The 15,742-nt window shown below is 36.8% G+C and overlaps 1 protein-coding gene across 13 annotated transcripts in view; it reads right to left on the reverse strand.

The window, feature by feature from the left end:
* The window catches only part of CDON (cell adhesion associated, oncogene regulated), a 94,874-nt gene that overhangs the window by 28,792 nt on the left and 50,340 nt on the right, over nt 1–15,742 (reverse strand). For all 13 annotated transcript variants that reach the window (XR_013757739.1, XR_013757740.1, XR_013757741.1 and 10 more), the window contains exons 9-14: nt 13,665–13,954; nt 12,245–12,419; nt 10,084–10,215; nt 6,475–6,678; nt 4,673–4,854; nt 4,125–4,230 (exon numbers count right to left, since the gene is read on the reverse strand). Coding sequence is in view for 10 of the 13 variants with exons in the window: in XM_079104012.1 (XP_078960138.1) it covers nt 4,125–4,230; nt 4,673–4,854; nt 6,475–6,678; nt 10,084–10,215; nt 12,245–12,419; nt 13,665–13,954 (1,089 nt within the window). In the remaining 3 variants the exon portion in view is untranslated. The remainder of the gene's footprint in view (nt 1–4,124; nt 4,231–4,672; nt 4,855–6,474; nt 6,679–10,083; nt 10,216–12,244; nt 12,420–13,664; nt 13,955–15,742) is intronic.

Consider the following 15,742-nt stretch of genomic DNA (forward strand, 5'->3'; position numbering starts at 1 on the left):
CAAAAAGCAAAACCTACTACGGGAAACTCTCAGCAGCTGCTCCTAGAGCCACTTTCCTTTTGAGTCAGGGTCTCCAAACCGCACAAGTATCTCTAATAGAATGATTCTGTTATCCATGGCACACAGCCAACGTTTCATTTAGAAACACTCCTAAACTGAACACTCCAATATAAATCACTCTCCATTTTCACTTCCATGGGCCTGTGACAAACTTTCATAAACAGGGACACTTTTGCCAGATTTAATTAACTCTTTGAGCACTCTTAATCCCTCTTAGAAAACACTCTTCAAACTGTTTCCACTGTTTTTTAGAAATCTGAGTATGCCACCAACTGATTTAAGAATTAATTAAAGGAGAGAAAAAACAAAACAAAACAAAACCACACGCACACGTCAAATCCACTTGGCTGACAGGACCAGTATCACAGGCTCCTTTCTGATTCAACACAGACAAAAACATTTCAATCTGGAAGAACAACCTCCCTCCCAGTCACCAGTTCAAAATCCCTTTCTCAGATAGACTCACATTCTATAAAGAAGAAAATCTGCTTGTTTTAGGATCAAGGGTCTCTGTGAAGGCTCAAGAAGTGAGGAATTCTATACCCTGTTTATAAATGTAAAGAGAACCACTCCTCCCCAAACTTTTTTACCCCAAAACTGGCTGGCTGAAACTAGAATAGACCTATTTCTAAAATCTAAAAACTTGCCCAAAGGCCTATATTTTTTCTCTAGTCATAGGTCTTTCTTGAGCTGGTCCTACACTCACCTACTATAAACATTCTCTTAAATAATTACTACCCTAGACTTAAAGTTTTCCTTCATAGCACTAGTAAAAATGGAATCAAATTAAGCTTCTGATATGTTACTAAGAGAAAAGAGTTAAAATTATATAGTTCCTGTTAGGTTCATGTTCTATTGTTACACAAATTCCTCCAATGGCTAAAATTACAGCAAGGAGAAGGAATCTTACTAATTATTGATGAATAAGACAACAATGCACATTAATAGGTTTATAATCAATCAACAAGCACTTACTCTTTGCTAAATAAGCAATTATTTTCCCAAAAGATATTTCAGAAAAGGTAAGAACTTTCCACAGAGAGAAACAAAAGCATGGACTTAAAGAATGATCTTGAATTTGATTTACTTGGAACTCAACAAGATAAAAATATTCATTCCAAAAGCGCTGGTATGCTGGAAACGTTTACAGTTTATCTAAATGTGGAACTTAATTCAGAAGACGGGATAATTTAAATAAAATAACTGCTCTCAATTATTGTATTCTTTTATAACTTAATTGCTTCAATTTTTTTAAAGCTTAAGTTTTAAATTTTTGATTATGTGTAAGAATCAAAGTTTTAAAGAAAAATTTTAAGTACAAAGGATGAGTATTTTTGTTACTGGATTTGGGAGAACAGACCAATGGTTCCAAATACCACAAAAAGAATTTCAAATGCATAAACTTGAAAATAGGAATAAGCAAATTACACAGCACGGTGAATGCCACTTAAACAATCTAACTGCTCAGTGTATTACATTTATAAACAAGTCTCTGTGAACCATAAGGCAAACCTCAACATTTGCAGACATTATACTAGACAGAAAGCCTTCACTGAACTAATTTCCAAGTCCCATGCTCAACAATGAGATCACAGAAGTTTATAAAGGCTCAAACATTTGCCTAGAGAATATAGTTTAAAAACTGTTAACCAGCAGATATTCCTAGAAAGTAGAACTTGGAAGGGAGAGGGTGGACACTGAGAGAGACAGAAATGAATATTCATTTTATTTATATTTGCCATAAATTAGTCAGAGCTACTTGATAAACAAATGTTTACTATAAAAAAATTATTTAAATAAAGATTTGATTTTTCATTCCATAAACCAGATAAACTAAAAGGAAGACTTAGATAAGACCAAAAGGCAAAACCATCAAAATTCTTACCATTTCTTTCTTAATGGGCTTTTTGTTGATATATAATATGCATACAGAAGTTACAACGAGCTTTACATCTCAATGAATGTTCACAAAGGGAACACAGCCAATACCCAGTCAAGAAAGAACATTGCTGACATCCCCAATGAGTCCCCATGCTCTTTGCAGCCCTGTCTCTCCCTCGAGAGAATTACTAGCTTAACTTCTAAAAGCACAGAACAGCTTTGCCGCTACAAATTATGGCAGAAGAGAAACAATCATTCCTTCATTTAAAAATTATTTATCATGTACTTACTATATGCCAAGTATAAGAGCTCAGATCATAAAATTTTCATTATATAACAAAATTCCATTGGATAAATATTAAAAAGAGTGAAACAGCGAAATGTAACCTAGCATATTTAAAGAAATTTGTTACATTTCCTGTGTTCATATATGAACACATGACTAAAAGGAAGACTTAGATAAGATCATGTACAACCATAAAATGTACACACGATGTAAAACCACATCATGTACAACCATAAAAATGGGAAGTTATACCCCATGTCTGTATCTCAAAATACATTCTACTGTCATATATAACAAAAAAGAATGAATAAAAAAATTTTAAAAAGAAATTGGTTATAATAAAAACTATATGTAGCCTCTGATATCAACAGTCATGAAAAATGACCGTGGCCTAGGGTAATTTTCTGACATGATCCATTAAAACATTTAATATTTTTTTAAAAATTTTGATATTGAGTATTGAACCCAAGACTTTGCCACACACTAAGCATACACTCTACATCTGAGCTGCACTCGCAGTCAAGAAATTTAATATCTCAAAGAATGAGAATCTGGGAGTGAAAAAAGACCTCCTCCCAAAGCAAGAAACCATCCAAGATGTTACTAAGAATTAGGCGTCCCTGCGCTGGTGTGTAGCTCAGTAGTAGAATACTTGCTAGCATGTGTAAGGCTCTGGATTCAATAACGAGTATAAGAAAGAAAAGGGAAAGAGATGGGAAGGGAGGGGATGGAAGGGGAGGGGAGTGGAGAGGAGAGGAGAACAACAACAAGGTATCCAGCTTCCAAAGCTAGGGAGACTATTACTTTGTGAGGAAATCTACATTAGACATGATGTTAGAAAGTTCTTAAATTATTTCCTTATAACCTCCCATTCCCCAACCGACTTAGCTCCTCTTCCACATAACAGCCCTTAAATATTTGAAGACAGCTATTGTGTTGCTTCTCTCAGTCTTCTTTTTCTAGTCTGAGCATCACCAGATAGTCCACTGTTCTTTTGAGACTCCATTTACAGTCATTTATTCATTCAATACTGAGCACCTCACCATTTTAAGGGCTGGGGGACAGAACAGTGAGAGAAAAGGTCCCATGTCCAGGGGAGGTTAACATTTGGTAGGGAAGACCAACATTGAGCAAATGATTTCAAATGCACACATATTTAAACTTTTATAAAGTCTATGAAATAAAAGGTGTGGTTAGAACTTCTGGGAAGATTTATATGAGGGAGTGACATTTAAGCATCCAACAGAGAAAAGTGGGTGTACCTAGGTAAAGTGTGGGGACAGTGGTACAGTAGGTAGTGGGAACTACCCTCTGCCACAGTCCTGGGGCAAGAAAAGTGTTGGTGCACATGAGGAAGCAGAAAGAAGGCCACCCAGTGAGAAAGGGAGAAGTGCCAGAGACATGGCTGAGGGTAGAGACGGGAACTGTGTGCAGAATTCTGAATTACGTCTTAAATACTGGAAAAGCCATGTCTACACACTTCACCATCGTGGCGACATTCTTTTTTCTTTAAGTGCATCCCAATTTCTTAGTATCTCCAAAAGTGGATAACATGCTTAAGAAAACATTTGAGATGTTATTTTTTAAATGTAGATAGAAGTTGCCACTGATATTTATATATAGGTTGTTGGTCATTTAGAAAAAAAGAAATCAAAATCTTTTTCAGATGAACTACAGAAAAATCATATCCCCTGCCCCCAACTTTTGTAACTATTTCCACAATGCATATGTACAGTACTATATTGGAAAAAACTGGCTTTCATTGAGACAAATTCAACAATGATAGTGCATATACCATTTCAGTTTTTTACTCTATCTTAACTTGTGATGGTGCAGTTTATGTTTATCAGCCCTGTCCCCCTCAAAGTTCCTTTGTGGGACTTGCCAGTGGACTTACCTTCTACAACGTCCCTCTTATAGTCACTGTCATTATCACTATCTGTTGGTCGGTAATAGATATAAAATCCTTGAATGGGAGTGTTATTGTTACTTGATGGAATATACTACAAAAAGAAGTAAAGACTTGTCAAAGACGAAAGGATGTTAATTGTCATATTCATTAAGATTTCTTTACCAGCATGGTAATATTTTTCTTGCTTCATTTTGCAAACATATTTAATGGACATTTTAAACTTAATTCAAAGGTGTTCAAAGATAATCAGAGCATTTAGCTAATTGCTGGACCAAACAAAAATAAACCAGTATGTACTTCACTAGGTTTGAAGGCATAACATGGTAAGTAGGTTGACAACTCTTGGATGAGAGCTGTGGAAACACTAATTTTACGTTAAGCCCCACTCCTCTTAGACCATTTGCCTTTAGACAAAAACTGATGCCTTTCAACTTCCCCTCAATTAAAACACCTGCTGCTCACCTCATGAGAATATTAAATCATTAACAGAAACAAACCAGGAAATATTCTCATTAGAGAAGATGTTTACATACCGTCCACTTTAGCATGATCTGTGTGTCGCTAACAGCCTCTGTGTAGGCGATATGAGGTCCGGTTATGGGTCGATTGGAAAACCGTTTGGGGAATCCAGCCACCTGATAAGGGCGGGAAGCCGAACTCCGAAAACTCTCACCATAATGGTTGACAGCAATGACCCTAAATTTGTATGTTGAACCTTTTTGGGGAAAAAACAAAACAACCTATAACCATTCAAAGCCATATCTGAAGGCAGACTACTCAAAACTATGGCAGTTGTGCTTGAGTGTCTAACAACAGCAACCACACACTCAGATGCTGGCACAGGAAACAGAATTCAGCCCACTTGCCAACTGCAATCAACTGCAGATAGTTGTTTGATCCCTGGGGTTCAGGATCTCAAGACATTATTAGAATAGAGTCATCGAGAACAAAAGCTGGGGAAGATTAATGACACAGAGGGAGTAGGTAGAGAATAGGAAAAGGGACAGTCACTCTTCACCCTCCCACTCATAGTCACACCCATCCAAGCCAGGATTAGATGAAGTATTTATCCTCAATACTAGGTTTTTTCCACTATGAAAGAAGCAACTTGGCCAAAATTTAACACAGTGACTACATACATAAAGAGGTACCATGAAGGTAACAGCAAATGACATTCTGGTTTCAAAGATAATAGGATAAGGGGGAGCAGATGTAAATGACCACAGAAGGAATTTGGGGGGGATCAGATATTAAGAACTCTAAGAAAAGCTAAGGGTTGTGAATTTTTAAAAATCTTAACCTAAAGAATAAATCAAAATCCTAATGTCAAGTTTACTAATCACTCAAAAGCAATCACTGGGCTTCTGAGATAGTATTTTCAGCCTCTAAAATGTTACTCAGCTTCAGAACCACATTTACAAAGCTGCATTTTCTCAACCATACCAATGCAGTCCTACGCTCCTCACATTACACAGTTAGACAAACACAGGCATTTCCTACTAGTGTACATTTAAAAGTCCAGAAATTAATATGATCATGAATCCAAACAAATCATGCCTTAAGCTTTTATCTCTTTTGTGGCTTAATCTCTTTAATATAATCTCAAGATCTGGGGGGTGGGGAGAAAATTCTCTGCTGAAACAAAACTTATAGAAGAAATGTTAACGGCCTCATTTTCACAAGACTAAGGAGTGAGTATAACTGTGCTAAGAGTCAACATCCAATCAAACAAGTTTAGTGAAATAATAAGATTTTCTTCTTATAACATTCTATTATAGCAAAACACATACATACAAAGATGTTCATCACAACATTATTTCAAATGGCAAATAAACAGGAACAATCTCAAACCCAGAAGTAAAGACTGGTTAACATCTGGGTGTATAGCTCAACAATGGAGCATTTGCCTAACATGTGCAATGTGCAAAGACCTGGTTTTGATCCCTGATACCACTAAAAAAACCAGACATGCTTAAGTAAATTATACATAACTATTAAAAAATGAGTTTCTGAAGAACTTTAAATGATAATGGAAAATGCACTTGATATTATATGAGATAAAGGGGACACAAACAATATTTATGGCATGATACAGGGGTATATTAAGGAGAAAAATGCCAAAATATAAACACTGATTCTCTAGATGGGAAGATTTCAGGTGACTTATTCTTTTCTTTATCTCTCATTTATCTTCAAATTTTCCAAGAATAAGCATTCATTACTTTAACAATTAGAAAAGAAAACCACAAGATTATTAAAAATCTGCATTTAAAGTTAGCACTGTTAAAAAAAAATTTTAGAGAAAGAAGAAAAGAAAAAATTTGAATATTACTACCTGGTTCTAAACTACGAACTTCCACAGAAAGTTTGGAAGGAGGGATATCTTCAGCTGCTACCAGCCAATCACTAGTCCTCAATCGCTTATACTCCACCTTGAAGGCAGTAATTGGAGAACCGCCATTTGCCCGGGGAATCCAAGTGACATACACAGAGGTCTCTGATGCAGTGGAGATGGTAGGCCGATCTGGAGCCTCTGGAACTGAAAATGGAAACATTCATTCCACAATAACCCACAGTGTCAGAGACAAGAATAACTTAAATAAACTAAAAGGGCTAAATCTTAAACCTCATGTTATTAAAGGTTCCTCACTAAACTTTTTGCCAGAGTTCATACTATTGTGGCTATGTTCCATTTACCATTAAAAGTGAATGGGAAATGAAATGACCAAATATAGAAAATAAAAGGAAGGAAAAGTAAAATGATCTGTAGGCTTGACAATTAGCTCTGAAAGACTAAGTTAATGAGCATAATTTTGACTATGGTATTTTGGATTCATGACCAAGACAATGTTTAAGAAATTATTATTTGGTGCTTTAAGTTTGTGGTTATAGTTTATGATAAATTCTCACAATTATGCATTATCTTATTTAAATATTCTTTGTCATCCACCTAAAATATATGACACATTCAGCAACCTGCTGATTGTAACATTAACTATTACTGTTAAATCCTATTTTAACTATTATTTATTATATCCTATTTTAACTATTACTATTATATCCTATTTTATTTTTATTTTACCTCAAGACAATAGGCACTGCTATTCCAAAACACAGATTGCAAGCAGCAAGTAGAGATAAAATTTGACTATAAAATCAATATTGATAATAATGGTTGGAAAGAATGCTACTCAGGATGAAAGCAGGAAGACAAGATATATAACCAAAGAAAGGTGCTGTTAGACGATCCACATGAACATGAAAAAAATGGGGCCAGGAGCTAATATTGGGGCGTTTTCAAAGAGCACTATCAAGGGAAGGGATGCCCTCATCCTCAAATTAGAAGGACCAGACCCCAATGGCAGGTAGAAAAGTTTACCACCCATTTAAATCATGTACCTAACCCATCCCACTGACCAAGTAATCTGGTGATCATGTAACTAGCTTCCCACCTGGTTCCCACGAAAGAAGGATGTTGATAGAAACGATCTGGCTTGTATGACAGTTACACTGCAAACTATTAAACTGCCATTCCAGTTTACATTAGTCACTGTGAAATTTGTAAATGTGAGCTGTTTCTCAAGAGAGCAATGATAGTCACAATCAAGTTTCTAAAGCTGTGAAGTGGAGGGCCAACCCTGGGCCGTGGTGACTGGGCCCTGGTGAAGCTGCCAAGGAAGCCCTGTCTCTCCAGCCTAAGTCACACTCCTCAAGCAAAATAGTTCCATCCCAACACTTCCTCAAGTCTCATTCCAAATACGTAAGAAAAAAAGAAATAATGTTGAACACAGTATCTACATGAAAACTGTAGCATTTTAAAAACAAGTTGATAAAAAGGAATATATACAAAGTGGGCAACCTTAATACTTACTGTATTCCTTTTAATTAGAAAGCAATGAAAACAGAATGAACAGAACTGTTAGTGAATCTCCTTTAAATACTAGAACACCAAATGACTTTTTTTTCTGTTGATTCATGTGAGGTTCAAATTCATCAAATACCAAAGGATCAAATAGAAGAAGAAAGTTATTGGGGAAAATACCTCCACAGAGAAGGATATCTTTATTATCTAAAAGAAATAGTATGTGACTTTTAACAAGATATAAAAGAAAACGCTCTGATTTGGAGTTTGAAGACATGGACTTGAATAGCTGTTGTCTATATGACCCAAGGCACGCTGCTAGGCCTCCTGGAGCCTCATGTCCTAGTGTATAAAATGGCTAAGCTACCTTCCTCACAAGCTTTACAAAGATCAAGTAAGTCACTTCTTAGGGTTTTCTCTGCTTGGATAACTCCAAACTCAGGACTTTCAGAACTGAATTCATAATCTTCACCTAAAACCTCCTATTAGCCACAGTGGTAAATGATCCCTAGCTGCCCAAGCCTTCTCTCCTTCAATGTCGATTCCAATCCTCTATCTCACATGTGACCTCCTCTCCATTCACACAGTCGCCGCCATCTTTTTTTCTCCAGCCTTATCTTTTGCAATTCCTCCCTTCTTCATCTTTAAAATCCTTTAGTTCTTTAGCTCCTGGGGAAAGATTAAACTCGGGTATCACAGGAGGCACCTGTACCTGTACCTGCCTCCCCCACACAGGAGGCAGCATTACTCCTCACAGCAACGAGTCACAGTAAACAAGATCTCTTATCTCTGAACGAAGCACAGTCACTTGGCCATCTCTGCATAAGGAGATGTCTCTGCCCAGAACCTCTTTTCCTGTTTCTTCACCTCGCTGTGTCATTCCTGTCCTCTGAGGCTTTGCTCCGGTTGCTAAAGAGCTTCTCTTGTTGCTATTCATCCTCTTCTGTAAGTAGGGGACTTGAGTACTTCTCTTGTGACCCATAATACCAAGGATAGAATTTCAAGCAGAATAAATCAAAATTGCTGTTCCTGACTTGTTTATGTTACCTCCTCTGTTGTTTTGAGCTTCACTGGCAATTTCATCTACTCATTGGTGTGGGTTTAGCTATCTCTATCATCCACTGTAAACTCCATGAAAGCAAGGATTATTTTTGTCTGCTGTTCCAGCATTTAGTACAGTGTCTTCCACAGGGTTTGTTAAATACATAAGTTTTTGATATTCAGATGGTAGCTTTAGTCACATAAAGTTGATATCCACATGAGTAATCTACTTAAGATACTGGAAATGTGCCTCCTCTGAGGTGGAAGAACTGAGGAAAGCAAGGCTGATGATATTGAAGAGAGTCAAAGTGTTTTGACCTCCTTTAGACTGAGATCAATCCATGGAAAAATATAAAAATATGAGAGAGAAATCTGCAAACTCTTAGAGCTCAGCAGTGAAATGTGAAGTCTTTTCCAACACATTAGCACAATCACAAAAGGCACATTAGGGGGTTGGAGGTGGTACTCAATGGGCTTGCATGCATAAGACCCAGGGTTTGATACCCAGCATATTGGGGGTGGGGCATAGCACATTAGGTAAAACCTGATAAGAGTGAAATTTAAATTTTAAAAAGAAGTCTTTTAAATATTTTACTACACAAAAGCTTAAAAATCGGAAGATTAACTAGATACAGCAATAGTAGGGAATATGACATGTCATCTTTGGTAAAATAATTTAACATTGTACCACCATATATTCTGAAAAGTCACAGAACATGCCATAATTCAGATTTTCAGAATTGAAAACATAAATTTAGTTTTCTTGCTAAAGAAGAGACAGAAAACCCCTTTTCATGAGTTCTAAAAATTTGGTAGCAGAACATTTTGAAGCTGAGTTTCTTAAGTAAAATACCAATCAGGATACTGAGTTGCCAATGTTTAAATCCTGGACATTAAAAATGGTTGAAATAGAACCTATCAGAGCTGCATGGAAGGATATCATTTGCATAACAAACATATTTCTCTTCCATTTCCCAAAAGCCTGAAATGGGGAAGTTACTCATATAAACAAATAAATAAAATGAAGATTTCTTTCTTTACCTCCACTATGCCTGGTAGAATCTGTAAACACCACTCCAAAATTGTTGTTTGCTGCCTCTGAAACCACAGGATGCTTAGGGATGCCCACAGGTGGAGAAGAGGCCTGGGAGCTTTTTGATGATGCTGTTTTCTCTAGAAAGGTTTAAAATAAAACAAAACAAAAACCGCAGCAACGTAAGCTTATCGTAGGTAACATTTTTTCTTAAAAAAAAAAGGTACCGTGAAACTTAATTGGTATATAGATATAGACATGAATTTATTTTCCACAGCATCAAAATCTAACACCTATATTATATATACTTAAGAACTGATAAAATACTTTGTCTTTTTCTAGTATCTTTAAAAGAAAGCTAAAAAGTGTCTTCTCTCATTATACTAATCTTAATTAACATAGAAAAAAACAACACAAGTAAAAAAAAAAAAAAACCCAAAGGACGAGAGTGAATGCTTTAAACTATTAGCCCATTTTTCTTTTCATTGTACATATTCCTTAATTTTAAAACAAAATTCGTTTTAAAGAACTCCTGATAAATTCTTTCACAGGAAAAAGGTCACAGTAAGTTTCAATATTTCATAAGCAAAGAGTGACATCGGGTGATTCTTAAAAAAGAAAAAAACTGTAATACATGCTTATTCTTCTGAATTTATAGGCCAGACTCTATAGATAACTAAGGACTGATGGTGAAAATCAAACCAAGATACATTTAAGAAGTTCTCATTATTTCCAGTCCAGACTTAGAAATTAGATAGAATGATCTTTAAAAGCTAATAGAGAATTTCTTCCCCATCTTTAGATCTCCCTTTTATTATAGTGGCAAACTGAAACACCCTTCCACCCTGTTCCCATCTTCACGCACGGACTCCTGGCTCAGCCATGATGGCATCTTCAGTCGAGCCTTCCCTCCAGGCTGCTCCACAGGAAGATCCTATCCATGTACTCTGGCGACCCTGTCTAGGAATCTCCTAGCACCTGTCATATTCAGGTGTCTTTGCCTACACCCCTGTTCTTCTCCAGTCCACCTGCATCCCATGGCCAGAACTTCCCTGTTAGCACAGAATCACCTGTTAACACACCACATCACTGCTCTGCTCAATGCTCCAGCTCACTCAGAGGAAAAGCCAAACTACTTGCAAAGCACACAGGGCACTGTGTGATTTCTCCACCCTGCTATCTCCATGAGCACTTTTCCAAAACAGCCTCCCCACTTACTTTGCTCCCATCACAGTGGCCCCTTCGTATTCCTAAGGGACACATCAAGCATACCCTACCCCGGGGCCTTGAACCTGCTCTTCTCCACTAAGAATGTTCTTTCCCCAGATACCCATGTGGTTTTCTACTTTCTCTTTCAAGTTGTTCTGTAGCCAGCTGCTAGTTGAGGACTTCCCTGGTCACCTGCTTAAACTATAACCACCTCCAATACACTTTCCATATCTGTCCTCTAAGTTGTTTCACTTGTTGAGGTCACCTTCTAAAAAGACTTATAACCTAAGTATAAGGGTCTCCCAAATAAAATGTGGGCTCCGCAAGGGCAAGGAGTTTTGTCTACTTTTTGTACTGCCCAACACACAAAAACATTCAGTAAATATTACCTGAACAGAATCAAATTCTGTCTTGCTGATATTTATGCATACATCTTATCTTCCCTATCAAAGCATAGCTCAACTGAGATGGCTCTTATCAGGTTCATCTCTGTCTTCCCTGCATTACCTATCCTAAAGCTCTGCATATCACAAGCTCTCAAAAACTATTTGTGGAGCATGGTGCATACCTGTAATCTCAGCAACTTGGGAGGCGGAAGCAAGAAGGTTGCAAGTTTGAGGCCAGCATGGGCAAGACCATGTCCCAAAATAAAAAATAAAAAGGGTCAGCGATACAACTCAGTGGTAGAGTGCCTCTGGGCTCAATCCCTAGGACATATATATATATATATGTGTATATATATATATATGTGTATATATATATATATATATTTTTTTTTTTATGGAATATTAGATGGACTAGTATAATACAACTGCTCCAATGTGGCAGGAACAAAAAAGATGCTATAATGAGCTTATTTAGGTCACTTATATATAAACTCTCTACTATCTAGAAGGATTCTTACTAATAAACTGACATCAAGAAAGCCAGCTCATTTTTCCAATACAAAGTCATACTCACCTTTGCTGGTTCGGAAGGTGAGCATGGCTGGCTGACCCTCACCTGCTGCACTTCTTGCCACCATCAAAACTTCATAAAGACTAGATGGCTCCAGTTCAGTTAAATGCAGCTCATTTTCACTTCCTGGAACTCGAACCGTGTGCCAGCTTCCCACCATACGAGCACCATCATCTAGCTGCTCAAGAGAAATCCAAGAACAATGGGAGATGGAGGGCAGGAACTTTCCATTCAAACTTAATAAAAAGAATTCACGTAATTCTAGAGGAGTTTGGGAAGGTGACTGTAAGCAAAAGAGACACAATACTCTCCACATTAAGAAATATAAGGAAGAAGAACTCTTGTAAGAAGACTCCTGGTCTCACTGGCCCTCCCTGAGTCCACTCCCTTTGAACTATAATGGGGACAATATTACCTTTCATACTGGATTAATGGAAAAATAAGTATGTAATATTATTGGAAATATGTAACATATAGAATAAATATATGATAGAGTAAGAAAGTATATTAAATGTTTGTGTGCCTATCAGTTATATATTTATAGCATTTTTCCTTCATGTTTTGACATTGTTCAATATGTGTTGGAGGAGATAAAAGAGATCTAATCAGTTGTTTATTGATTAATGAAACCAAGAGAGAATACTGCATGGAAGCTTTAGGATGGATAATATTAACAGCAAAACTTACTTTCCTCATCTAGAATCATCACAACAGAAACAGTGGATAAACTTCCCAATATCATCACCTTAGGTTTTCCAGTCATTAAAAAAAGATGGTCATCAAATAATTAAATAATAGATACCAAAATGTCTTAGACAAAGAAAAATGATTTTAAATATGGCTATATCTCCTCTCATTTTATTGGTTTATTTTGTTAAATAAAGAGAGGAACATTTTCATTTTGCTTTAATACAAGCTCAAGGAGGACCATGAAGGGAAAACATTATCTGAAGAATGAGTAAGAAAGGCCCAAGATCCACCAAAGTAAATGACAGAGCAACATAAGATTCTAACACAATTAAGAAGACAGCCCAAAATGCAAACAAAAGTCAGAGATTATGCCAGAGGACTTCATTTAAATAGTTGTTTCTAATAAGAAGTTGCTCTATTTGCTGAATAAACTGCATTCTACTATGTTTGCAAGGAATGGAATTATGGTTTTAAAATTTAAAAAAAAAAAAATGATAAGTGGTTAGTGGGTGTTTAGAATCCCAATTAGGGGGAATCATTCAGATGTCACTCTTACTGCTGTCATAAGCCTGGTCACTCCAGCCAGACTGGAGGGCTATCTGTGATAGACTCATCCTTCTGGAGCACTGTTTTTCTGTGTCCTGCCCCTCCACAAATGTAAAAGATAAAAACTAACACTACACAAATAGGTTATGGTGTGAGAAGATAAAAGTGACAATCGAGTAGGTGTTACCTTTCGGTATTTCACAAAATAGGCATTGATGGGCAGTCCGCCATCCTTCCCTGCCCTCCACACCAGGTTGTAGGTGTCTGGCGTGTGGGTCTGTGGAGGGCTCAGGATGATGGGGGCATCGGGGACAGAGGTGCTACTGGCATTCTTCTCTGATGATGATTCCACTCCACTTGGATATACCTTCACTGGAAATGAGCCAGAGTCTGAACCATCTCTTTGGTCTCTTTCATCATTCTGAGTAGCATCAGTACGTGTAACTATTTCTGCTTTTGTATTTGTTTCAAAAGGAACTGGACAGAGAAAGAAAATGAGAAAAGATAACTTGATGAAGTCATTATGTCAGTATTTTCTACCCAATTAGTGATATAACTGCCCACACTGATATTATTCGCACAGTTAGAGCCCTAGAACTTAAAACACGTAGTATGTCAACGTATCATTCATGACAACATCTAATCTCTAGTAGCAAATCTCTTGCTCAGAGGAGAACAAATGAATTGTTTGGAAAACCAATGACATGATGCAATAATTGAGAGGCTTAAAGGTGCTATTTTCATTCTGCTGTGTACTCATACTCCCTCTTCTGCAATAATAATCTGTTAGTTCAAACTCAAAGGTTTTAAGTTGAAGAACATTAGGTTTTACCTCCAGCTGATAAATGAAACACACTGTGCAATACATTCCACCGGGAACAAGGTGAAAGAGATAATAAGAAAGGGTCAAGAATTAGGATCTTACCTACCAGGTAGCTAGTCTACAAAGATACGTTCCAGAATTCACCTTCCTGCACTGAATTCAGGTTCAAGTTTTTGTTTTTTAAATAATTTTAGTTTTATATGGACACAATACCTTTATTTATTTATTTTCATTTTCTTCATGTGGTGCTGGGAATGGAACCCAGTACCTCACACATGCTAGGCAGGTGTTCTGCCACTGAGCCATAACCCCAGCCAGTGTTCAAGTTTTGAAGAAGGCCTGACACTTCTACTTTTATTTGTGCTCTTGGGAATCTAGATACCACGTGTCCAAGTTAGCCATGAGTACACTCCATGGACAGAGACAGAGATGTGCCTCCACAAAGGTGCTACATGTGAGTGAAGCTACTTTGGCTATTTCAGCCCCAGGTGCCCTCTGATTACAACTGCATTATAAACCCCAGCAAGGCCAGTCCAAGAATTGCCCTGCTGCATCTAATTAACAATCACAAGCAATAATAAAGGGGTTGTGGTTTTAAGTCACTAATCTTTGGGTAATCAGTTATGGAGCAATAGGTACCCCACCCAATAGACGCTTTTATAACAATCTACCTTTAAGGAAGAGGGAAGCAATGGAATTGCTTGGAAGACCAACATAGAGCTTTTGACAAAGTTCAATGCCCATTCCTGATAAAAATCAGTGAAGAAACTAGAGTAGAAGGAACCTACCTCAATATCATAAAGCCTATATGTGACAAACCCAAAGCCAACACCACTCTGAATGGAGAAAAATTGAAAACAGTTTGTAAGATCCAGAATAAGACTAGGATGTCTACTCCAATCACTCCTATTCAATATAGTACTTGAATTCCTAGCCAGAGCAATTACAAAAGAAAAGGAATATATATAGGAGAAATCAAATTATCACTGTTTGCAAATGATATGATCCTATACTTGGAAGATCTGAAAAGCTCCATTAGAAGACTGCTAGAGCGGATCAACACATTCAGCAAAAGAGCAGTATACAAAAATCAACAGCTTTCCCATAAACCAAAAATGAAATAGCTGAGAAAGAAATCAGGAAAACAATTTAAACAGAATTAAAAAAAAAAAATAATCACAATAGCATTAAAAAAAAAGAAAAACAAAGCCTAGGAATAAATCTAATAAAGAAGGTAAAAGGCCTAAATCCTAGAACACAGGAAAAAACTGAAGAAGACACTAGAAAATGGAAAACCTCCCATGTTCATGGATAGGCAAAATTAACATTGCTAAAACAGCCATACTACCAAAAGTGATATACAGATTCATCACAATATCTGACTTCAAATGATACTACAGAGCTATAGTAACAAAAATTGCATTGTATTGGCATAAAAACAA

The sequence above is a fragment of the Sciurus vulgaris genome (assembly GCF_902686455.1).
Source record: "Sciurus vulgaris genome assembly, chromosome: 11".
NCBI lineage: Eukaryota > Metazoa > Chordata > Mammalia > Rodentia > Sciuridae > Sciurus > Sciurus vulgaris.